The 24,485-nt window shown below is 39.8% G+C and overlaps 1 protein-coding gene across 1 annotated transcript in view; it reads left to right on the top strand.

Annotated features, from left to right (window-relative positions):
- The window catches only part of RMND5A (required for meiotic nuclear division 5 homolog A), a 60,311-nt gene that overhangs the window by 12,729 nt on the left and 23,097 nt on the right, over positions 1-24,485 (top strand). Inside the window, exons 2-4 of the mRNA XM_059942396.1 lie at positions 8,181-8,323; positions 21,802-21,936; positions 23,633-23,733. Coding sequence (XP_059798379.1) covers positions 8,181-8,323; positions 21,802-21,936; positions 23,633-23,733 — 379 coding nt within the window. The remainder of the gene's footprint in view (positions 1-8,180; positions 8,324-21,801; positions 21,937-23,632; positions 23,734-24,485) is intronic.

The following is a 24,485-nucleotide window of genomic DNA, read 5'->3' as shown; positions in this document are numbered from 1 at the left end:
TACCATAAAAATAAGTGGCAAACAAAATTGAAAATGCAAACACTGAGTAGGGATGCAAACTTAGTTTTCAGTCTTAATGATATCATTGTCTTGCTTGTATTATTAGGTGGCCCAAAATGATGAGTAAATCACGTCACAAAGTTGTTCACATGGCTGTTTTAAGCCATGTGATTAGTAATGAAGGAAAATAATGGAACAAATATATGAGCAAAATGATCAAACTGTATTAAAAGTTATTTGTAAAACCAAGTTAAATTAGGAATTTTATAATTTTTTGCTTTGTGGGAACCAAATACCCTTTTTAATGTGTAATTTGTTCTACCTTCCTACATACTGACTTTGAGTACACTTTTATAGGAACACATTACGTACTAAAGTTGAGAAGTATTTCATTTCCTTGGCAAGCTTTGGGATAATTTTCTTTTACAAACAAGGAAACTGTGGCTCAAAACACAAGCCTGTGAGTTCTTATTCCAAGTCTTCACCTACATGTTTAAGGGTTTTTTTTGGGGGGGTGTCGTTCTTTGGAAAAGAGAAGGAACTTATAACTGGGGGGACTCTACTTTGTGAATGTGTTTTATTTGAAAATTGGTGTGTGTATTGACTGGTGTATTTATTTGGTGTTTGGAAAATTTAGGGTGCAGTGCTCTTGGGAGTAGTACAGCTGAAGCATCCTGGGAGAGAGCAGAGGTACAGCGAGCAGCTAGACGTGAAAGGTTGGCAGCTGAGAGGGCGTTGGTAGTGCCAGAGTCTCCAGTGCTGGGCTTGAAATTGAGACTGTGTAATACACGATCTATTATTTTTCTGTTCATTCAGTAAATAGTTATTGAACACCTGATATGTGCTGGTTGCCATGCTAAACGCTGGAGATTAAACACTCATATTTTCTACCTTCAACTAATTTCGTGGGGGTGATAGACAAATAAATATTTACAATGTAGTGTGAAAGCCTGATAGAGAAGTACAGGAAGCTATGCAAACAAATATTTTTCTAATTTACAGTTTCCGTGAAACTAATGGACGTAAATCCTGAAATGGCTAGGCAGTGAAGCTGAAGGGCAGAGCTTGAAGTCTTAGCTGGGCTCTATAAAAACAATTTAGGAGTTAACTCAAATATGTTTAATTTAGTTTGGCAGATGTCTGATTTTGGAGGAGACCATGCCTATTCCAATTTCTGAGAATATCACGCTTAAAATTTGTTTATAAAAGGTACTATTCTATTGCACTAAAAGAAAAATTATCTTTAACTTAGACCAACCATGTGTGTTGGTCCTTTGTTTGGATTTAAAATCTCTTACTGACATGCTAATTATTTTGCCTGTTGAATCAAGTCTAATAATAAAAGTGACCTTAAAAAAAAAAGTACTTTTCTGGTACAGCCACTTTGGAGGACAGTTTGGTGGTTTCTTGCAAAACTAAACATTACTCTTACCATAAGATGCGGCAATCAGGGCTCCTTGGTATTTACCCAAAGGAGTTGAAACTTAGGTCCACACAAAAACCTGCACATGGATGTTTATAGCAGCTTTATTCGTAATTGCCAGAACTTGGAAACAACCAAGATGTCCTTCAGTAGGTGTATGGATAAGGAAAGTGTGCTTATATCCAGACAGTGGACTAAATAAAAAGGAATGAACCATTAAGCTGTACATGTATAGGGGCAACGTATATATGGGAAATCTCAGTGCCTCCTCTCAATTTTGTTGTAAACATAAAACTGCTCTCAAAAAATAAAGTATTAGAAAAAAATAGTACTCGTGGTGACTAAGTGGTGAGCACTATCTCAGAACGATTTCTTTCATGTTTGTGTATGGGTTCTGAGTACAGGGAGGTTTATCGCATTGCCAGACACAGTTGGCACGCGACTTCATCCTGGGTATAAAGTGAACACTCCAGTGGCAAACCTGGAATCCAGCGTTTACCTTCATATCTGGTTTAGTTATGGTAAAGATGGCTGTCACAGTAATTGCCCAGCTTTCCTCCTAGGAACTGAATCCAGTTAGATTTCTTTCACAGAATGGTTCTCCTTGAAGCAGGTTTTGTTTTCAGACAAATAAATCAGAAGAACATTAGGACACTCCCTTTAGGACTTAGAAGTTTGGTCTCAGTCAGTTTGTTATTATAGTGATTTTCAAACCTGTTTTTACCTTTGGCTGCTTTCCACTGAATCCATTTGAAAATGCTTTAGTGGAATCCTTCTCTCTGAACAGGGCTTTCCCAGGGTTCTCTTTCAGATTATTCCATTATACTTTTCTTGTGCTTCCAAATAGTTTGTAGAAATTATTTTTCCTTGGGGCATACTGAAAACTCTCTCAGTGTTAATTAATTGACCTTATATTACTAGTATCTATCATTTATAAACTTAGCAAACTAAGTTGCTAAGGTTCGAAAATACCGATGGATTTCAAGGGTGGGGCATAGAAGTTCAGCTGGTAAATTCCAAATGCCCTCTCTCCAGCTTGGGCTCTGCTTTTCTGTTCCTTAACCTTTTGCTTACGTTGTTGTCTACTGACTGTAGAAACAAACATGTCTGGATGGATAGGAGTTATGGTTTGCATTTTTTAGGTTTTAAAAAAAATTGAGTTAAAGTTCTCATACCATAAAAATCACCCTTTTAAAGTGTGTATTTCACTAGCTTTTAGTACATTCAGAGTTGTGCAGCCATAACCATTATCTAATTCTAGAACATTTTCATCACTCCCAGAAGAAACCTCATATCACTAACCGTCACTCTCTACTCCGCCCTTCCCCCACCCCCTGGCAACCATGAATCTCCTTGCCTATTCTGGACATTTCATAGAAGTAGAATTAAACAATTTGTGGCCTTTTGTGTCTGGCTTATCTCACTTAATGTTCTCAAGGTTCCTCCATGTTGTAGCCTGTATCAGCATTCCGTTTTATAGCTGAATAATACTCTGTCATATGGATTTGCCACATTTTGTTTATCCATTCATCATTTGGACATTTGGATTGCTTCCATTTTGGGGCTATTAAATGCTGCTATGAACATGTGTAAGTTCGTGTATGGACATACGTTTTCATTTCTCTTGGGTGTGTACCTAGGAGTGGAATTCTTGGGTCATGTGGTAACTTTAACTTTCTGAGAAATGTTTTCTACCGCTTTTGCACCATTTTACATTCCATCAGCAATGGATATGGGTCTGAGTCTCTATATTCTTGCCAACACTTGTTGTTGCCCATCTTTTTTGTTATAGCTATCCCAGTGGGTGTGAAGTAGTTTCTCACTGTATTTTTTTTTTCTTAATAAATTTTATTTATTTATTTATTTATTTTTGGCTGCGCTGGGTCTTCGTTGCTGCGCACAGGCTTTCTCTAGTTGTGGCGAGCGGGGGCTACTCTTCCTTGGGGTGCCGGCTTCTCATTGCGGTGGCTTCTCTTGTTGAGGAGCATGGGTTCTAGGCGCGCAGGCTTCAATATCTGTGGCACTTGGGCTCAGTTGTGGCTCATGGTATTAGCTGCTCCGCAGCATGTGGGATCTTCCCGGACCAGGGGTCGAACCTGCGCCCCCTGCATTGGCAGGCGGATTCTTAACCACTGTGCCACGAGGGAAGTCCCTCTCACTGTAGTTTTGGTTTGCATTTCCCTGTTGATTAAAGATGTTGAGCACCTTTTCCTGTGCTTATTGATTATTTGTATATCTTTTTTTTTTTTTTTTGACTGCACTACACAGCTTGTGGGATGTTAGTTCCCTGACCAGGGATTGAACCCGGGCCACGACAGTGAAAGCGCCAAGTTCTAGCTGCTGGACCAGCAGGGAATTCCCAGTATATCTTATTTGGAAAAAATGTCTATTCAGATTCTTTGCCCATTTTTTAATTGGGTTATTCACCTTGATATTGATAAGTTGTAAGGGTTCTTTGTGTATTCTAGATACTAGACCCTTATCTGATATATGATTTGCAAGTATTTTCTCCCATTCTGTGGGTTCTCTTTTCATTTTCTTGGTAGCGTTTGAAGCACAAAAGTTTAGTTTTGATGAAGTCCAATTTAATTATTTTTTCTTTGGTTGCTTTTGCTTTTGGTGTCATATCTCAGGAACCATTGCCCAATCCAGGGTCAAGAATACACCCCCTTTCTTCCAAGAATTCGATGGTTTCAGCTCTTACATTTCAGTCTTCATTCCATTTTGATTTAATTTTTCTCTATGGTATGATTCTTTTGCATATGGATAGCTCGTTATCCCAGCACCGTTTGTTCAATATGACTTTCTTTTTAACTTTTTCCCCCTTGCTTTATTTACCATCAATCCAAATACTTATATTAATAGTGCCTGCAGATGTGCAAGGCATATGATAAGACTGTGAAGTATACAGTTTACAATAAGAACTTGTCTTCCCTTTGGGTCTTACATCTAGTTGAGATTGATGGTGGCATATATACATGAAATCGTTAAATAGTGTATGATTCTGTGCCAGAGGAGTGGTGGAGAGAACAGAATTCATTAGGAACTGAGAAGACTGAGTAAGTCTGTGGGCAGAGAAGTTCATAGAGAAGATAAAGCCATTGACCTTAGATAAGGTTTAGATACAGAAAGACCAGAAATGGTCAGAGCAGAGCTTACTGAAGCAATTAGATTCTTTTGCCCCCAAGTATGTATGGGACACCTTTTAGACAGATTTTAAAATTTTCCTGGATTGCCAGGTATTCTCTTAGCCTAAACTGTGTTATTAGAAATTGGAAGCACCTGATATATACTTTGTGCAGTTGTATTTAGAAGTAAGGGTAGTTTCTATTTTGGCCACCCCACATTGGATTGGGTACCTTATGGGCACTATCTCCAGTTTACTTATCTTTTTACTTCTCTCAGTGGTTGTCATTGAGCCAGACTTACTATATTCCCTCTTCACAGTCCCTACAATCTTCTAGATTTCTTTTCTTAAAACTCTGGAAAAACTATTCTTGTCATGGTCACTGATTACTTCTGTATTGTAGGTCAGTGGTCAGCTCTCAGCCCACATCTTACTTGATACATAGCAGCACATTTAACGCAGTTGGTTACTCCCTCCTCCTTGGCACATTTTCTTCACTTGGCTTTCTGAACACCGTATTTCCTTGATTTTCCTCTCACACCAGAGTTAGTGTTTCAGTAGTCTTTGTTAGTCCCCTTTTCCAGTTCTACTTTGTCTTGGTCTCATAAACTTGGAGTTTCCAGGACTCCCTCCTTTTATCACTTCTGTGTGTCTGCCCCAACTCTCTCTTGCTGATTTCGTTTAGTATCATATGTATGCCAGTAACTCACAAATTTGTATCCAACCTTGACCTTAGTCTTGAACTCCAGGTTTATATATCCAACTCACTCTTACACATATGCACTGGGGTGACTACTCAACATCTCAGCTTTCACAAGCCCCAAACTGAACTCTTTATGTCTCCCTCCCCCCTCATAACTGCTCAGCCTTTAATCTTTTTCATCTGAATTGGAGACAGCTCTGTCTTTCTGGTTGACTCGGGTTGAAAACCTTGGAGTAATCTGTGAGTCCTTTTCTTCCCTCATAGCCGGTCAAAATCCTGTCGGCTTTGCCCTCAGAATATGTCCGGAATCCGACCACTTCTCACCACCTCCACGCCTAACACCCTGGGCTGAGCCACTGTTCTCATCTGGATTGCTGCCAGCCTCCTGACTCATCGCCCTGCTTCTGTCTTGTACTCCTATCATCAGCCAGAATGACTGTATTAAAATGTTACGTCAGTTTATGTAGCTGTTCTGCTCAAAACTTTGCAATGGGCATTCCTGTTACTCAAAGAAAGTAAAAGGCAAAGACTTTACAGTACCAGAAAGGCCCTACAAGATCAGGACCCCCCCCTGGTCTCCTGGGCTTCCTCTCCTACTGATTTCCTTTGCCAGAAATCTACTTTAGCCACGCTGGCCTCTTTGCTATTTCTTGAGTAATCTAGGTATATTTCTGCAATAGGGCTTTGTCCCCCTCAGTCTGGAATGCTTTCCTCTGTAGGGGAGGAAGAATAATTTTCTTTCTACCCTTGCAAGTTCTTGGCTGAGAATACTATATTAAAAGACAGATTAACCAGTGAAAAACAGACAGTTTGTTAACACGTATACCTCATGTGTATGTGGGAGATTCTCAGGGAAAAATGAGTAACTCAAAGAGGTGGCTTAGAATTCAGGCTTAAATACCATCTTCAGCTAAAGACAAAAGAAAAGTTGGTATGGGGAGGCCAGTAATGGAGAGGTTACCAGGAAAAGCACAGTAAACAAGAATAAGGTTTGTTATACAGATCTAAGTCTGAGCTGTCAACATGATAAAAAACTTCTTTAGAGGTTTAGAGTCATTCTTCTCTGCCTGGTACAGAGAGGGAGAAACCCTTACAAACGGAGATTTATTTTATAAATTTAAATTTCCTTTACCAAAGGGTGACTTCTACTCTGTTTTCAGAGCTTCTGTGTCTGCTGTTTCTCAGAATAATCAGCTCAAAATCATTCTTACGCCAAAGAAGCTATTTGGGGGTGGCATATTCTGCTACCCTTCACCCCCCGAGGTAGCCACATGGCTAATTCCCTCGCTTCTTTCAAGTCTTCGCCCAAATGTCACTTTCTCAGTGAGGCCTACGATGTCCACCTGTTTAAGATTACAATTGCTCAAGCCACATACACTCCCCATTTGTTTTACTCTGCTTCCCCCCACCCCTGCCAGTGGCACGTATCCTTTTTTGTCATACTGTATAATTGACTTACTTTGTGTTTATCTTCCTCACCAGAAGGTAAGTTTTAGGGCAGAGATTTTTGCCTGGACACTTCTATACCTGTCACATAATTGAGTGCTCAATAAATAGCTGTTGAATGAATAAACATCCTAAGGCTACTGTACTTTCGGGCTTTTTTTTTTTTTTAATTTGACTGTGCTGGGTCTTAGCGCAGCCAAATTTCTGATGTAAATTAAAGTTTAAGAACCACCGCTATGAACAAGATTTCAGGAGCCAGGTCTGTTGCTTACAGGTGTGGATGTGTAGATCTATGAGGTAACTGACAAGTATAACTGAACTTGTTCTCTCTTGGTTCTTCTCTTTCTCTTCCTCCTCCCTATTTCCTGAGGAAGTAGCACAGGGAAAGAGGATATAAACTGTAGTAACGTCCAGTTGATTAATTGTGTGTGTCAGGGTCCCCAAGACTACCTTTAGGTTCTAGTGATTACCAGCAGGATGAACTGGACTCAGCAGGTGGTCATACCCATACTTATGGCTAACATTTATTACAGCAAAAAGATACAAGGCAAAAATCAGCCAAGGGAAAAGTCACATGGGGCATAGTCCAGAGGAAACCAGGAGAAAGCTTCCAAGAGTCCTCTCCCAGTGGAGTCACACAGGGCACGCTTAATTCCTCTAACATCAAATCCTAACAAGTGTGAAGTGTTACCTACCAGGGAAGCTCATTTAGAGACACAGTATTCAGGTGTTTACTGGGTACTTGTCATTACAGGCACCCTCTGTCTAGCAGATACCGAAGAAGAAAAGTAGTTCAGCACAAACCACGTTATACAAAGAGCTTAGGCACAGTGAGCCATTCTTAACCAGTTAGGGTGGTAGGAACCCTCCGGTTCCAGGCCTGCTTGCAAGGTTGACCCTTGGCTGGCATCTGGGAACTTGGCTTTCAGGAGGGTTCCTACCCCCTAACTGGTTAAGACTGGCTCACTATTGCTTACAGGTGGGGATATGTTAACTCTTTTTCTGCCGTGTTTCTCTTTTCACTGTTTTCATCATGGTATCCAAAGAAGTTTGTTTTTTCTTCTTTATGTAGAACATAAAGCATTTAGATTTATCTCTCTTTAGGAAATTTAGTAATAATTGAAATGTGAGAATGACTTGGACAGTTTAAGTGGATTGAATAAGTGAGTTTATTCATGTAGGCATATTTTCTGAAAAATGCCTTCACAGTATGATTGTCTCCTGATTTCAGTAATTACAAAAGTGATTTATTTCATAGTAAAATTTTAAAATTTATTCCAAACAATAAAAAGTTAAAATAGCTTTCTTAGTATGCACTTGAAAAATATTATCTATGAATGTGACCATCTGTTCAAAGCAGACACTGATTTTTCTTCACTTTACTTCCATCTTTCATGTTCCAAAGGGCCAATTTGTAACTTGCCATCTTTGGATTTGCTTTTGTGAGTAACCAATCTTCTTCCTTTTCTTCTTTTTTATAGGTCAAGATGCTGAATTATCAGGGACGCTTTCACTTGTTTTGACACAGTGCTGTAAGAGGATAAAGGATACTGTTCAAAAATTAGCCTCAGACCACAAAGACATCCACAGCAGTGTTTCTCGGGTCGGAAAAGCCATTGATAAGGTATGGTGTTGAAGGGAGTGTCTGGTGTGCTTTAGCATCGTCCTTCATCTCCTGTCACTGCTTCAATAACATTAGCTTTCTCAGATTATTTTCTCTTGTTTCTTTTATCGTTGCTTTTAATAAACTTTTGCAGATCTCGTTTTACTGTGTTATTCTGAAAGTTCCCTGTTGCTGTTATTTAAAAAAACAAAAAGAAAACAAACCGAAAACCTTCTCTTTTTACAGCCTTGTTTTTCACCCATTTGCTTAAATGATTACCGTTCCTAGTGTCATGGTGAGTAAATTTCCAAGCAATTTTAACTTACTAGGAGGGAGTTTGTTTGTAGAAGTAACTTTTCCTACTTCCTGAGTAATTCCGAGGCCATGACTCTGCCTCTTTTATGGGATGATTAGGGTAACACGCTTGCATCTGTCTCCCCCGCATCATCCTACCTCCTGCTGTTTTCCTGTGAGCATGCTAGTCACTTGTCTCCAGTGTTGCTTTCTGTGTGAGTGGGTTGGTTGCCAGCTAGCAAGGCCTGTCACTTGTATTGGGTGATTTTTCTTTTTTAATTTTTATTGGAATATGGTTGCTCTTGTGACATCTCTTAAATCTTTAACTTGGTGGTTTACTTTTAAGCAGTTTTCACTTTTAGCCCTGGGCCAGTTTTGCCCTCGGAGTTCATAGTCCTAGTGGTGACTAAGAGAAATGGCCTAATAAGGTTACTGTGTGATACCCCTGACTATTTCAGAGGAGTTTGAAATAGTCAATCACTGGGGAGTTTGTGACTGCTTATGGACATTTTTGTTCACACATTGTAAACTTCCGGGAGGGTAGGAAGAACTTTTGGGGACAGCTGTTTGTAGCAAAACCAGTCTCACGAGCTGCTCCATCTGTATACATGAGGACAGTAGCTGTAACGTAGAAACTTGTGGAATCCAGAGAGTGGCTCTAACTCGTGCGTAAGTCTGTTAGAAATAATCCTACAGAGCAGTAGGATTGAGAAGCTAGGCTCGAGGCAGCCTCAGTGAGCACTAGATGCTCGTAAGGAGACGTGGTTACCTGGTAGGTACGGTGGGACAGGACTGTGAGAGGCGGGGCTCTGGGGACTGTTTGGGTAGCTGTGCCCTTAGAAGTGTTAGTGACCTTTCGGAGAGCTCTCACCACTCCCACAGCGCTGCGGGCTTCGCCGCAGCCAAAGAGGCAGAGGAGTGGTGTTGGCGGCGGCAGCCTCATTTTGGGGTCAGTGATGGCCGTTGCCAGCAGAGGCTGGGAAGGCAGCAAGTGTTCTCTGAAATAGCTTTGAGGTTGTGCTGCCTGTTTGTTAACTGCAGGGGAGTGAACACAGCTTTGGAAGTGGCTTCAGCCTCAGACTTCTGGGGGCTGTGGCGTTGGATGCGGTCAGCTGGTACCTGAAGTGAGTGTTGACGTGTACTACTTAAAGACCTCCTGGAATGGTGATGGGGGCACTTTAGAGGTGGTCTTTAATCACTGTGGGTGAGGAACCCTCTGTTTCTTTAGGGTGAGGTAACTACTGGTGGTGGTGAGGAAGCTTCGGATTTTGGCGGCTGACAGCGACCAAGGCGTTCTAATGATGGTTCAGACCCCAGGAGGCTCCTGGAGGCATTGACCACCAGGCTGCCTGCAGTTAGGCCAGTGTCGGGGGGCAGCAGGACCAGAACATGCCATGACAGTGAGAATAGCTGAAGCTTCCAAAGCAGCCAATCAGAGAAAGCATCTGAGAAAAGATCCCAGATTCTGGGAGTAGGTAGGGACGGCCTCAGCAGTCGTACCTCAAGTGTGCGGACTACTGGCCACCAAGATTTGGAACATTTGGGGAAATAATTCAAGAGCTTTGCATTCTGCCACTGGTAGGATGACCATATGTCCTCATTTCCTAGCTTACGTCTTGTCCTGTCATAATTATCATCAGAACCCTCTTTTACTCCTGTCCCCCAGCTACTGGTGACTTGCTAAACATGTCTTCCTCCTGATCTGGCAGGTCTTTATAGATATTCATAAGGGTTATCATATTTTGGCTAATCTTTGAGACAAAGCATTTAAATGTATTTGGTGCTAGAAATGGAAGTATCTTTTTGAGATTGGATAACCAGGGAACACATAGTGAGTAATCTGTATTCTGACTTTTTTATGGGGGATGTGTTTGAGGTGAATGTTGCTAATTAAATATTTCAATTTACTCATTTCTCTTTTGAGGACATTTTTCAGGTACTTGGAAGTTATAAGGGCTTTTTCAAGTAATTTCTTTTTTTTTGGTAGGTTTTATGTTCCTGTGAAAGTAGTTTAGGTTCTAGGTGACCTGGATTCTGGATTCTTCTGATCTATCATATGAAATAAGATCATTAAGTTGATACTGGTGATATTTGTTGAATTATAGTCCTGGGGCACAGCAGAGAGCTTGGATCTCTTAGCCCAGTTCGCTAACATTTTCCAGTGCATTCTCTCCCCTCTTTTGGGGTGGGGGGGGGCATCTACTTAGCCTCAGCTGTAAACGAAGCTGTTACCCTGCTAGAACTACCTAGACCTTGTACATGAGCTTCCCATGCATATGAGGAACTCTGTGTTGGCTGTTGTTGTCTAAGACTCCATTGCCTTGTAAAGTCTTCCTGCTCTTCTAGTTTGCACCTGGTAAATTTGCGCAAGCTTCTGGGGCCGCCTGCTATAAAGGCTGGGTGGACTTGTGTAGACTGGTAAACAAACAGGGTGAAGCTGAAGCCATTGTGGCTCAAGCCTTTACACACCAAACAGCCTTGAGTAATCAACTGGAATGTCATCCAGCGGCCTGTGAGCACCATGTTATGGACACATGTTCCCACCCTGCTGAGAGGAGGACAGTCAAGAAGCCGGTGACTCCTTTGTGAGCAGGTTGGCTGTTGAGTGAGGAACTTCAGTAAATTTTTGTCATGCTTAAATGATTTATTTTTTCCTTTTAATGTTTCAGGGCTCCTTTTAAAGCTCTTTAGTCATCACTTGGCTGAAAATGTACACAGAAGAGAAGTTTATGATGTTAACCAAGACATTTTTTGCCTTTTAATTATTGCCAACATAAAAAGTTATTGAAGATTTCTGCTTTAACGTGTTGACTATTTCCAGATGCTTGTCGTATAATCATAGTTTATAATATATAATAACAACAATCGTTGGTTTTGTAAAAATTTTTTTAATGTGTTTTTAATTTTTATTTTATAATTTTTTAATTCCTTCTCTATTTTAAGAAAATCTAGAATTCTCTCCTGTTTAGTGTATTTTATTTAGTGTTTTACTTAGTCTTTTGACTTTTTTAAAGTTTAATTCCTAAGAAAAGTCAATAAAAACAATTATTGCTTTAGACTCCTGTGTGTGTGTGTGTGTGTGTGTGTGAGTGTGAGAAATAGTGCTAAGATTTTAAAGTGTCTAAAATTTGCTGTGGGACAGTGGAAAGTGAAACATACAGTTCTTTAGAAGATTGTGGTCTAGTTTGTTCATGTAAGGGTGCTTTTTGTACGCATAAAAGAACTGGAAAGATTCCGAGGCAACATAAAGTAAGTTTGCATAGGATGGACTCTGCTTACTATAAAAAGGAAAGGGAAGATCATTATGCTCTTGATTAATCAAAGGTTTCTGGAGTTGATATTTTAAATTTGATTTGGAAGAATGGGTAAGATTTAGAGCAGCAGAGCAGTGAGGTGTGGTTCTTCTGTGGCACCCAGAAAGGAGCTGAACAGCTGAGAAAATGCGTGACTCCTGTTAAAGACTCTCAGGGACTGACTGGATTGGAGCAGCCGCCCTTGTCAGGACTAGGACAAGATCAGGCTGGGGACAGGCCAGTGATGGAAGGCCTCAGGATTTGTTCCAAGGAGATTAGGGGGAAAGGGAGGGAACGATGAAAGCATCTGAGGGTTTGCTTGCCTTCGTTAGATAGGATGAAATTAGACTAAGGAGAAGTCAGGAGTAGGAAAATATAGCTCTCACTTAATGGAGTGTTGACCATGTTCCAGATACTGAGCTGAGAGCTTTACATACATTTATAGCCCATGATGCAGGTACATTATTCCCATTTCACATATGAGGAAACTAAGATTCAGAAATGTTAAGTAACATACCCCAGGTGTACAGCTTGGAAGTGGTGAATCGATGTTTGGGGAAAGGTATCACTCAAGAGTTTGTTCTTAAACACTGTGCTGTGCTAGGAAATCAGTTAGGCCGTTGCAGGGCTGGTAGTGTTTTAAGGGGGAAAATCTTCTGCCACCAGATGGAGCATCTACACTGGTGAGGCAACATGATGATTGTTAAAAAGTGGAGTAAGGCTATAAAAAGTGAAATAGAGAATATTTTAAGATAGTTCTGGGTGAGCCGTTTGGAACTGCCTTTTATGTAGGTATGACTGGGGTATGAGAGGAGAAGAAGATACTGGCAGGAGAAAATTTGGGGGGTTTAGCCTTAAAAAGTCGTTTGGTTAGAGTGGGTGAGGTCAGATAAGTACTGGCTCTAAAGTTCTTACTATGTAATAGATAAATCCTTGTAGTCGAGAGACGTTAACGAAGGAAGGAGATTAAGGAAGGAAATGAAGGAAATTAAAAAGGCCAGAAAATTTAGTCTAAGGTGAAAAAGCTAAGTTTTGAGTTCTGAAATATAGGCAGATAATTTGATTTATGTTTTGGGTGGAATTTTTAGAATTATTGAAAAGGAATGGTGAACAAAGTTATAAAAAGACAATAGTGATGAGAAGCTGGGAACAAATTCCCTAAAAATAAAACATGTCAAACTAACCGCCTTCCCCAACCCCCCCCACCGCCACCAATTACTAGCAAGGCATTTAATAAAAATCTCATATTTTTGTGGTCAAGATGGAAGGTGTTCCTTTTTAAATTATGTGGTTTGAATAGGAGCAGCGTGTTCTCGATACCCTGTCCACTTTGGCCACAGTGCTGCATGGTGTGAGGATGGGCCTGAGCCATCCAGGCTTGGCCACCTTCGTTTGCTCCCGGGTGGGTACCTCACCGTCCTTCCCTAGGATCTTTCTCATTAGAGCCCTTATGGAAAGAAGCGCTGAAAATACGTGAGCCCTGGAGTGATGAGTAGCCCTTGAAAGAATCTGGTCTCTTGTGGGAAGCAAAACCTACATGTCGCGAGAATGAGGGAGGGGAAATCTTTTGAGACTCATTTATCCTCCTGTCTACCCCTGGTTACCTGTGCCTCTTTTTAAATACAACTTGCTTGGGCAAAAGAGATTTCTGTTTGTAGGAACCAAGAGTCCTGACTTAAGCAGCTAGTTGCTCTCTGGGTCTCTTCACTTGTACTGGGCTTCAGTTTCTGTGAAACAATATTGGTTTTGCCCTTTTCAGTCTGAAGATCATTCTCAGAAGAGAAGATGAGTTGAGTTCCGCTTTCTCTGCCATGTGTCCCATTACATTTTTAGTTTTAGGCTCTGAGCAGAATGAAACTACATTATTTACTTGGTAATGATAATTATTTGTTGAATTATAGTCTAGTCCACAGAGGAAAGCCTGGACCTTTGCAGTCAAGTCTCAGATTAGGATACAGGATCAGAGAGCCCCACTGGATCTGGAGGGGGTACAAACCCACTTTTGCCTGAGTCTAGATGAAACAGCTTGCTTGGTCTAGCATCCAAGTTAGGTTGGGTTGAGAGGGGAAACAGACCCTATACCTATTAAGCTGTGCCAACTAATCCAGTCTGTAATTGTATTCAAGTGATTTTAAATTAATGAATTCATTATTAATGCCTCTGTTAAAGTGCTTTTGTGTTTTTATTTTTATTTACGTTTTCTAAAATGAAGCTCTTTTAAATGTAGAATTAGAAGATTTGGTGGCAAGACCTGGCCCTACAGATTCAGCATCTGTGTTATTGAAGGCTTACCATGGGATAGGTACTGATAGTAGTAGATATCTTCATGTACGTTATTTAATTTAGTCCTTAGCAGCACCTTGTGAGGTAGAGATTGTGGTCGGCATACACAGATGTGAGAACTAAGACTTTGGTTAGGTAACCTGCCTGAGATCACAGAACTAGGAAGCAAATGGAAGAGCTGGGATAAAAGCCCAGATTTTAAGACTTTGAAGAGCCTTTCCCAACTGGAGTTCTTTGAAAGAATTAATTCCTAGTACCCTGAGGGCACCCACTGTATGTATGAATTTCTGTCCTGTGCTTCTACAGTGGTAAGAGGTATGTGCCTTCTTTGGGAGAATTAGTAAAATAGTCGCTCAGATTTCTGTAGTTGGTTCAGATAAGGAGGAAGTTGGGGAAGCAGATTGACCAGAGCAGAAAGGTATGTGAAATAGCATGTAAGATAATTGTGAGGGACAGGGATGCAAATGTGACAGGTGGTTAGACTGTGGGGCATTTTAAGGATCTTAAAAGCCCAGCGGAGTAGTTTGGCACATGTCTGGCCACGCCACATGACTCCCCTTTGTTTATAAAGAAATAACTTACCAGTGTGCACCCCCTAACCGCCCCCCACACCTTCCTTGACCTGGTTAATCTACCTATCTCTTAACTTTGAAAACTAAAGGAGAGGTATGAATATCATGCAGAGGAGAGACTGGAGTGTCTAAAAGGAGCAGCATTTATAAATGCTCATTATGAGACGCTACTAAATTTATTTTCCAACCCATAGTTGGCAAAGCACTGCTGTCTGGTATATACCTACATACGGATTATTTTATTACAGGGCGTATACCTCCTCATCACCTTTACTAAGTTTACTAGTAAAAATTTAGCAATTTTTCCCTAAAGGGTTTGTAACAATTTATAGTCCTACTGAACATATATAACAGTTTCTGTTTCCTCAATTCTTACTTACACTTGGTATTATCAGACTTTTAAAAAATTTAAATCAATCAGATGGATGTGAAATAGTATCTATTTGTACTAATTTGCATTTCCTTCATCATCTTTGAAGTTGAGCCTCTTTTCATATGTTTGACCATGTGAATTTTCTCCTTTGTGAATTTCTTGGTTATTTGTCTATTGTTTTCTATTGGGTTATTTGTCTTTTTTATTGATTGGTAGGAATTTTTTTTAAAAAAAACCTCTTTTGGATACTAATCTTTTTGGGGTTATAGTCAAGTAGGTATCTTTTCCCAGCCTGCATGGAACCAGAATCCAGGTCTTTTTGTTCTCTGTTAAATATTCTTTGCAGTTTACCTCTCACTGCTAAATCAGATTAACTGGGTGCTTAGAAGGGAAGTTGATTCCTGGTGGGTGCAACAATAGCACATAGTTAGGTTCACAGGCCAATTTTTCTTCAAAAGTAGATGGAGAAGTTTAAAACAAATTAACAGTATTAAAGAATTGGCACTTAGGAATTAAAACAAATACTGAGTTTTATCGTGTATGGTTATCACTACCTGCTCAATAATTATAATTTCATAAAATGTATTTCAGAAATGGATTTGTTTCGGATGGTGAGCAATGAAAGCCAGTCCTTAAATCTAACCAATTTGTAAGCATGTTCATGATACGGCAGAGAGGTAGGGTGGTTTTAGATTTCATGGTTTCATAGCGATGGTCTGTTAAAGTTATTTACTCCTCCTCTGCCTAGCTTCCAGATTTTAAAACTTTTAATCCATCAAAAATGTGAATGATACTAAAAGTACATGAGGTGATGTACGAATTTATGTGTCCTGATTTCTCTTTTTAAGCCGTAATATCTTTTCTAGGCGGACACACCCTTGAATGTGTGCTTTTTTGCTTTTGATTCTTTTTTGAATCCTGCCTTCACATTTAGGAACATCTTTCCACTTTTTTTTTTTTCTTTTCCTTTAAAAATATGAAAGGAAAAAGTATAGTAAAACAGAAGTGGTAATAGACAGATGTTTCTCTTCACTAGCCACTTCTTGGCTGGTTTGCGGTGCTGCTGATTTCCTGGGCAGCCATGCAAATGAGTTTGGTCACCTAGCAACAGGGGCTGGAACTGATCCTTGCTCTGATGCAACGGTAAGAACATGCAGTTAAAACAAAAGGAGTTCTGATACTATATTGCATTTCCTCAACCTTTTTTTTTTTTTTTTTTATAATTTTAGCTTTAATTTTTACTGCATGTGAGCAGAAAATAAGCTATGAAAAAAATTTACTTATCGACCTCAGTGGTTTAAACTGGAAAATCAGAACGGTAGAAGGGAGCTCAGAAATTTTCATCGAATGCATTGCGTATTCATGCTTAGTTGTATTTTCCAAGACTAGCAAATAAGTTCTAGAACTTGAATGTAGTAGAGGTATCCTGAGTGCAAGGGTATTCAATTTTTCTTACCACCTGTGTAGTACTGACCATGGTATATACATTATAGGAATAAAGTTACGTGAAGAGCATCATTGTAAAACCGTCTAAATTTGTTTAAATGTTAGACTCTTTCATTTTAAAGTCATCTAGTTTTCTAGATGAACATTTACCTTTGGTATGTATATTAAGGAAAGATTTAAAGGAATTGTTTTGCTTGATTGGAGCAGTTACTGTCTGGTGGTAGCTATTAAAATCCTAAGTATATACTACCAAAAAAATTGTCTCTTTTAATGTGGTCTGTGCTTTGAGCTGACCATTGTGTCTTCCAAAGCTTTTTTCTTTCTTTCCTGCAGAATAATAGACACCTGATAAATTTGTTGGGGGTTGATGCAGTTGGGGGAGTAATCATTAAATGGATAAGTAGAAATCTGAAGGTTGTATTTGGATTGAATGAGGTTGAAAGATCAGTGAGGAATCTTAATTAGTCTCAATGATTCTTGCTTATAGGGTGCATTCAGACAGTTATACAATTATAGGCAGATTTCTGAGTTCACAATAAATTCTGTCATCTTCTGATACCCATTCCTTTGGTCACTTGAATGGGCATGTGTCAGGGGAAATAAAATATGGGAGACTGTACATCAGTCACCCTTCTAGGCCTGTACCGTAGTCCAGAAGAGGAACAAGATAGCACCATCTTCACTTCTAGTATTCTAGTTGTCATAGACAGCATAAAGATATAATAATTTGCTTAAAAGTATTGATGAACTGTTACGAAATCATCTCTCAACAGGCGGAATCTGATAAGCAGATGGGAAATTAGAGAACCTTATCCAAACAATTCTGGCTTTTCTTCAGTGCTAGATAGTCTATTCAGTGTGGGCATGGAGACTATTGCTGTAGCATCTAGATACCCTATGTTATTTCCATTCTTTAGATTAAGTACCAGGCCAAGAAAGAGGTCTATAAAAAGAAAATGAATAAAAATGAAGACTCAGAGTAATTTTGCTTTTTTGTTTTTGTCTGAGTAATTCCAAATGTTAATGTGCATATTTAGTTTTAGGCTACTGACTTGACATCTAAGAATAGATAGCTCTTTAAAGAAAAATGGGCTTACTTTTGGAGAGGAGTTCTCTCCTGCATTGTAGTGATCGTAAATGGTAGGTGGTTTGCAGTTCTATTACTACCTGTTCGTGTACGTACTGTAAAATAATCCTGTGTCGTGTGGACTGTATTTAAGCAATGATTGACTTAGATTGTAATTTCAGTAAATCTAAATGATCTCGTCTAATTAAATTCATGTGCTTCAAAAAAAAAAAAGAAAGAAATGCAAGAGGTTTACCAGCGGGTAATGCCTATGAAAGATAAGGCGGTGGAAGTAAAATTGGGCAGGGAAAGCTTTCAGAGGTATCTTTGTTTTTCCTTCACTCTTGATGTTCCGAGTTGTCTTCTACTAGTATAATATCCCTTCTATCAGGAGAACTTTTAGCGATTCTTTCGGAGCAGGTCTTCTGCCAACAAATTCAGCTTTCCTTCATCTGAGAATGTCTTTATTTCACCTTCATTCCTGAAGGATATTTTCACTTGGTACAAAATTTGGGGATGACAGTTCTTTTCTTTTAGTACTTGAAAAGTGTACCACTTTCTTCTGGTCTCCATGGTTTCTATTGAGAAATCTGTAGTCATTTGAATCATAGTTCCCCTATAAGTAGTGCATCACTTTTCTTGATAACTATTTCAAGATTTTTTTCTTTGTCTTAAGTTTTTAACAGTTTGATTACGAAGTGTCTAAGTGTGGATTTCTTTGAATTTATCCTTTTAGGAGTCTGCTGAGCTTCTTGAATCTCTAGATTTATGTCTTTTGCCAGGTTTGGGAAATATTAAAAACATTTTTTTCTACACTATACTCTTCTGTTGTTCTAGCACTCCATTGACATGACTGTTAGATCTTTTGTTATTGTCATGCAGGGCCCTGAGGCTCTGTTCGATTTTTTTTCAATCTTTGGTTATTCAGATTAGATAATTTCTGTTGATCTTCACTGACTTTTGCGCTGTCGCCTCTGTTCTGCTGTTGCGTCCATGCAACAGCTTCTTAATTTTGATTACTATATCTTGTTTCTTGCTGAGACTTTCTGTCTTTTGTTTCAAAGTGTTTGCCCTTCCTTCTTGAAGCAATTTTATAATTGTTCTAACGTCTTTGATGATACCAACATCTGTCATCTTTGCATTGTTGTCTGTTGAACATCTTATGTGAATTTAGATTTTCCTAGTTCTTCGTATGACAAATAATTTTGGATTGTATTTTGGACATTTTTAATATTATGTTTTGAGCCTCTGGGTCTTATTTAAGTTCTATGGAGAACATTGATGTTTTTGTTTTAGCGGACTTGACCTGGTTGGGTTCAGGCTACTGAGTATTCTCTGAGTTGTAAAATAATTTCAATGTCAGCTTCGTTTCTAAAGCCATTACAGAGCTCTTCAGGTATGTTCTGTTTGTGTGCCAACCAGTGGCCATTCTGGGACCTGGAAACTAGGGCTGTCTCTTAGTCCAGTTTTCAAAGTCTGTGGTATGCTGCTGAGGGTCAGACCCATCCTGTATAACTTGAGGGTGAGCCCAGGAGTTCATAAACAACTTGGTGGGGGGATCACTTTCCTGCATTCCTTCCTCTCTGTGATCTCCCTGCTACTTTATGGTTCTCTGGGGCTGCCTTTTTAGTCATCCAGCCAGAAATCTGGGGCTTTACTTACCCTGCTCTCCTGTATATTTACCATAACTCTGCCTATATCTGGGGCTACAAGGTAGAAGGACAGAGAGAAAAGATGCAAGAGGGGTTTTTGCCCCTCGCTCTTGGGACCATAGCTTCTCTGACTGGAGAGGAAGGATCCCTTTCTAAAGGTGCCTCAGAGTCTTAGGTTGCCTGCTGTGGTAGACAGAGTTCTAAAGGTCTCCCAAGATTCTTGTCCCATGGCTATTCAGTCAAACATAATCTAGGTACTGCTGTGAAGGGTAGAAATAGAAACTGATTTAACTACAGACTGCCTTGAGCTACAGGTACAAGAAAAGGGAGGGAAAAAAGCATGCGATTTCCCCCACTCTCTGTGTGGTAGGAGAGTACACTCCTGTTCCCCATGCCAGAACCGAAGGGCTTCTCCTGGAGTGCTCTGTCCACATCCTGGGTGCCCAGTTGTGGGTTTTGGCTGCATTGCATCCAGGTTAAGATATATTGGAGGGAGAAAAGTAGTAAACTCACTGCCAGTTCTTTGCCTTCCTCCCCAGTCCACTTACTACCATTCACTTTTCTGTTTCCTCAAGTAGCTACTCCATTCAGTCCTGATTTTGTAACTGCATTCAGTGGGAGAGGTTGGGTTTTTAAGGATTCTTTTTTTTTTTTTTTAACAAATGGAGTCATAATTTTGTAGTTTTGTAGAAGTCGCTTTTTTTAAAAAAATTATTTAATTATTTATTTATTTATTCTTGGCTGTGTTGGGTCTTCGTTTCTGTGCGAGGGCTCTCTCCAGTTGCGGCGAGCGGGGGCCCCTTTTCATCGCGGTGCGCGGTCCTCTCACCATCGTGGCCTCTCTTGTTGCGGAGCACAGGCTCCAGACGCACAGGCTCAGTAGTTGTGACTTAAGGGGCTAGTTGCTCCGCGGCATGTGGAATCTTCCCAGACCAGGGCTCGAACCCGTTTCCCCTGCATCGGCAGGCAGATTCTCAACCACTGCGCCACCAGGGAAGCCCAAAGTTGCTTTTTTTCACTTAAGGTGTTATGGACATTTTTCCATGTTAGTAGATACAGAACAATGAACCTCACTTTTTAATTATAAATAGTAATACTAGCAATAGCAACTACCATTTCATTGAACCAATAAAGAAGTATATTAATTTATGAGGGCTGCTATAACAAAGTACCACAGACTGGGTGGCTTACACAGACATTTATTTTCCCACAGTTCTGGAGACTGGAAGTTCCGTATCAAGGTGTGGTAGGGTTGGTTTCTTCTGAGACCTTTCTCCCTGACTTGTAGATAGCCATCTTCTTCCTGTGTCATCATGTGGTGTCTTCGTCTGCTTGGGCTACCATAACAAAATTCCATAGACTGGGTGGTTTAAACAACAGAAATGTGTTTTCTCATAGTTCTAGAGACTGAGAAGTCCAAGATCAAGGTGCTGGCCAATTCATTGCCTGTTGAAGGCAGACAACCTCCTTCCTGGCTTGCAGATGACCACCTTCTCACTGTGTCCTCATGTGGTGGAGAGTGAGCGAGCAAGCAAGCGAGCCCTGGTGTTTGTTCCTTGTCTTTACAAGAGCACCAGGCCTACCGGATTAGGGCCCCACCCTTAGGACTTCATTTACCCTTTACCACTTTCTCCCAGACTCTGTCTGCAAATACAGTCACACTGGTTGCTGGGGTTTCCATGTAGGAATTTGGGAGGGACACAGACGTTCGGTCTGTACCACATGGTCTTCACTCTATACCTGTCTGTGTCCTGATTTCCTCTTTTTATAAGGATACCAGTCCTATTGGATTAGGGCTGTCCTTAATGACCTCATTTTAACTTTATAAAGTATTGGGAGTTAGGACTTCAACACAGGAATTGTGAAGGATGCAGTTCAGCCCATAAAAGTATTTTTCTCTGCTTAAGATAAGGAAACTGAGGCTCACAGACCTTGAGTAATTTTGGCCAAGGTCACACAGCTAGTAAGATAGAACCAGGATTCACACCCAGGTAGATTGGCCCCAGAGCCTGTTCTTTGAACTATCTGGCCGTTCTCCTATCCCCAGTCTCCACCTTGGCACGGCAGTTGTTGGGATGTGCCATGGATTATTGAATAATCCTATGCTGGACATAATGGGTTTTCTTTCTTTTTTTTTTTTTTTTCTGTTAGACAATGCTGCATTGAACATGCTTTTACAGGTATCACTGCACACCTCTGAAAATATTGCTATTGTATAATGCCTAGAAATCAATTTCTTCACAGAAGTCATTGTTAAATTTATGTATTTCCCCAAAATACCCTCAAAAAGTGTGCTTGTTTATTACCCTTCCAGCGATAATGAATGAGAGTGGCAAGTTTTAGAAAAGAGCAATGGAAAAGCTACTTCCTGTCATAGGCTACAGATGAATTGGAATTGGGTACTTATTTGAGGTGTCTCAGAGTGAAACAAAGGCCATTGTTTCTGTTAAGTTAGGTGGGGTGAAAACATATCAAGTGATGTATCCTGGTCAATTCATGATTTGCTTTCTTGTTTTTCAGAATTTTGATTCTGACATTAGCAGTGTGGGAATAGATGGCTGCTGGCAGGCAGACAGCCAAAGGCTTCTCAATGAGGTGATGGTGGAGCACTTCTTTCGACAAGGAATGCTGGATGTAGCCGAGGAGCTCTGCCAGGTAACAGTGTGCCACCTGCGAGAGGATGAAACAGAAACAAGGGAAGTCCTTGCAGTTTTTAAGTCTTCTAAGCCATAGGGAGATTTTTACGTTTTAATCATCTGGGCTGACTTCAGTTTACTAGGAAGTTTTTGTTTGTTTTTTTCTTAAGTTGGTGAAAATTATAATCCTAGAACTTGTTATTCAGATTATTTCCTTATTCCTGCCCCAGAATGTTGGTCCCAGGTCATCAATCAAGGGTCAGAAGTGATGCTACTTTTTCAAACATCTCCTCTTTTGTTTTTTTGTTTGTTTGTTTTTTTGGAATAAGCCAGGGCATTTTATTTATTTTTTTAATTAATTTTTTTATTGGAGTGTAGTTGATTTACAATGTTGTGATAGTTTCTGCTGCACAGCAAAGTGAATCAGCCATACATACACATATACACACTTTCTTCTAGACTCCGTTCCCATATAGGTCCTTACAGAGCACTGAATAGAGTTCCCTGTGCTATACAGTAGGTTCTTATTAGTTATCTTCTATATACAGTAGTATGTATAAAACATCTCTTTTAAGAGGGAAGGTTAGTATAGCAGAGAAGAAAAGGACAAAGAAGTTTATATTTGCTTTTCTCATCTAGCCCAGCTTAAAGAACTTTGTTTATCAAATGAATTTCAAGCTAAAATTTACTTCAGGTGAGCAACATTTGTCTTTTATTCCTATTAGACATGAACTTAGGGGTCTCAGAACAGTTTACCAATACCACATAGTCATAATATTAGCAGCTGCCCTGTATTGAGTATTTACCACCCGCCAAGCCCTGCCTTTAACCTCACTGCAACCCTGTGAGGAAGAAATGACTGCTTCCATTCTACAGATGTGGAATCTGAGGTCTGGAGAAGTAACCAGCCCAAGGCCATACAGGTTCTTAGTGGAGGAACTTGGATTCAGTTCCAACTCGTGTGTCTTCAGACTCTGTTCTGTGGCTTACATTCTGTGCTGTTGTATTTTCCATTTAGAAAAACGAAGGACCGTAAGGATTAAATAATTTAAAGCCAGTCTGTAAACCAGACCTCTAATGTAAGCCTTTTCTGTTAAACACTTCAGATAAGCAATAACTCAAGTCTTTCTCTGTATGTTATGGGATTTTGTGTGTGTGTCCATATAAATTTCCTAAAATAAATTGTGTCATTTAGGATTAAGTTTTGTTTACAAGTAACAGAGACCCAAAATACCAATGGCTTAAACAAGAATGAAGTTTACTTCTCTTACACAGAAATAGGAGGTAGTAAGCCATATGTGGTAGCCATGTGCCATGAAGCTCTTAGGGACCTTGGCTGCTTGTAGCTCTGCTGTTTCTAAGGTGTCCCTTGTCCCCATGGTCCAGGATAGCCCGAACCCCAGCTAGACATTTTGTATTACAGGAAGGGACAAAGAGTATATACTTATGTTTCATTGGCTAGAACTTACATTTTGCAAAGCCATGCCCAGCTTTATTCCGTATGGTTATGTGCCCAGCTAAAATCTGGGGTTTTACTATTATAGAAATGGAGGAAGAATGATACTGGGGCTCAGTCATCAGTCTCTGCCAGAGAAATGCATGGTAAAAAGAAATTATCTTTAGTGATTTGCCTCACATTTTATAATGTAGAATATGCTTTTACCATATCTCTTTATTCTGATTACTGCTAATGAAAGTTCTTTCATTTTTTTCAGGAATCTGGTCTTTCTGTAGACCCAAGCCAGAAAGAACCATTTGTGGAGTTAAACCGAATATTAGAAGCGTTAAAAGTCCGAGTTCTGAGACCTGCTCTGGAGTGAGTTACTGAGTTTGTTTTCTTTTGAGTACTTTGAGAGAACTCTATAAGAAAATGGAATCAGAAAACACATTAGAGATTTTGAGATTATATATATAATCTCACCTGGGGTAGACTTCAGAGGCATCAGGGGAGAATTATTTTATTTCTTTTAGCGATGTGAGTTTGGGGGATATGCAATATGAGAAAATGTTTAGGGCTCATTTCACTTATCAGTTGGTCTGAATTCCCATGAGAGAAGAGGGTTTCCTCTAGCTAGGCTACACCACCGCTTTAGACTAGCTTTATAACTGAAGGACTGTTGTTCAGATGGTCTGAGTTTGATATTTGAACTTCCATAATGTTCTGGGTTTGGTGCTAGCATTCTAAAAAAAAAAAAAAAAAAGCAATTTAATTGGTTATTGGAACCAAGTGGTATACGTAAAGAGAACAAATATTGTTATGGAGTTTTACTCTAATTACCGTCGTAAAATAATTCACTGTGAACTTGTCATTGATATGAATTATATGAAATTACTGGGTTAGCTCTGATAAGTATTATCCTAGTACAGAATCAGCAGAGTTTTTCATAAAGGGCCAGGTAGTAAATATTTTAGGCTTAGCAGGCCACATAAGGTCTCTGTTGCATATTTTTCTTTATTTTATTTTACAACCCTTTAACAATGTAAAAAAACCGTCTTGACCATCTGGCATACAAAACAGGCAGCAAGTCCTATTTGGCCCGTGGCCATAGTTTGCTGACCCCTGTCCTA

The sequence above is a fragment of the Balaenoptera ricei genome, chromosome 13 (genome assembly GCF_028023285.1).
Source record: "Balaenoptera ricei isolate mBalRic1 chromosome 13, mBalRic1.hap2, whole genome shotgun sequence".
NCBI lineage: Eukaryota > Metazoa > Chordata > Mammalia > Artiodactyla > Balaenopteridae > Balaenoptera > Balaenoptera ricei.
This window is presented reverse-complemented; position numbering and strand designations above follow the sequence as displayed.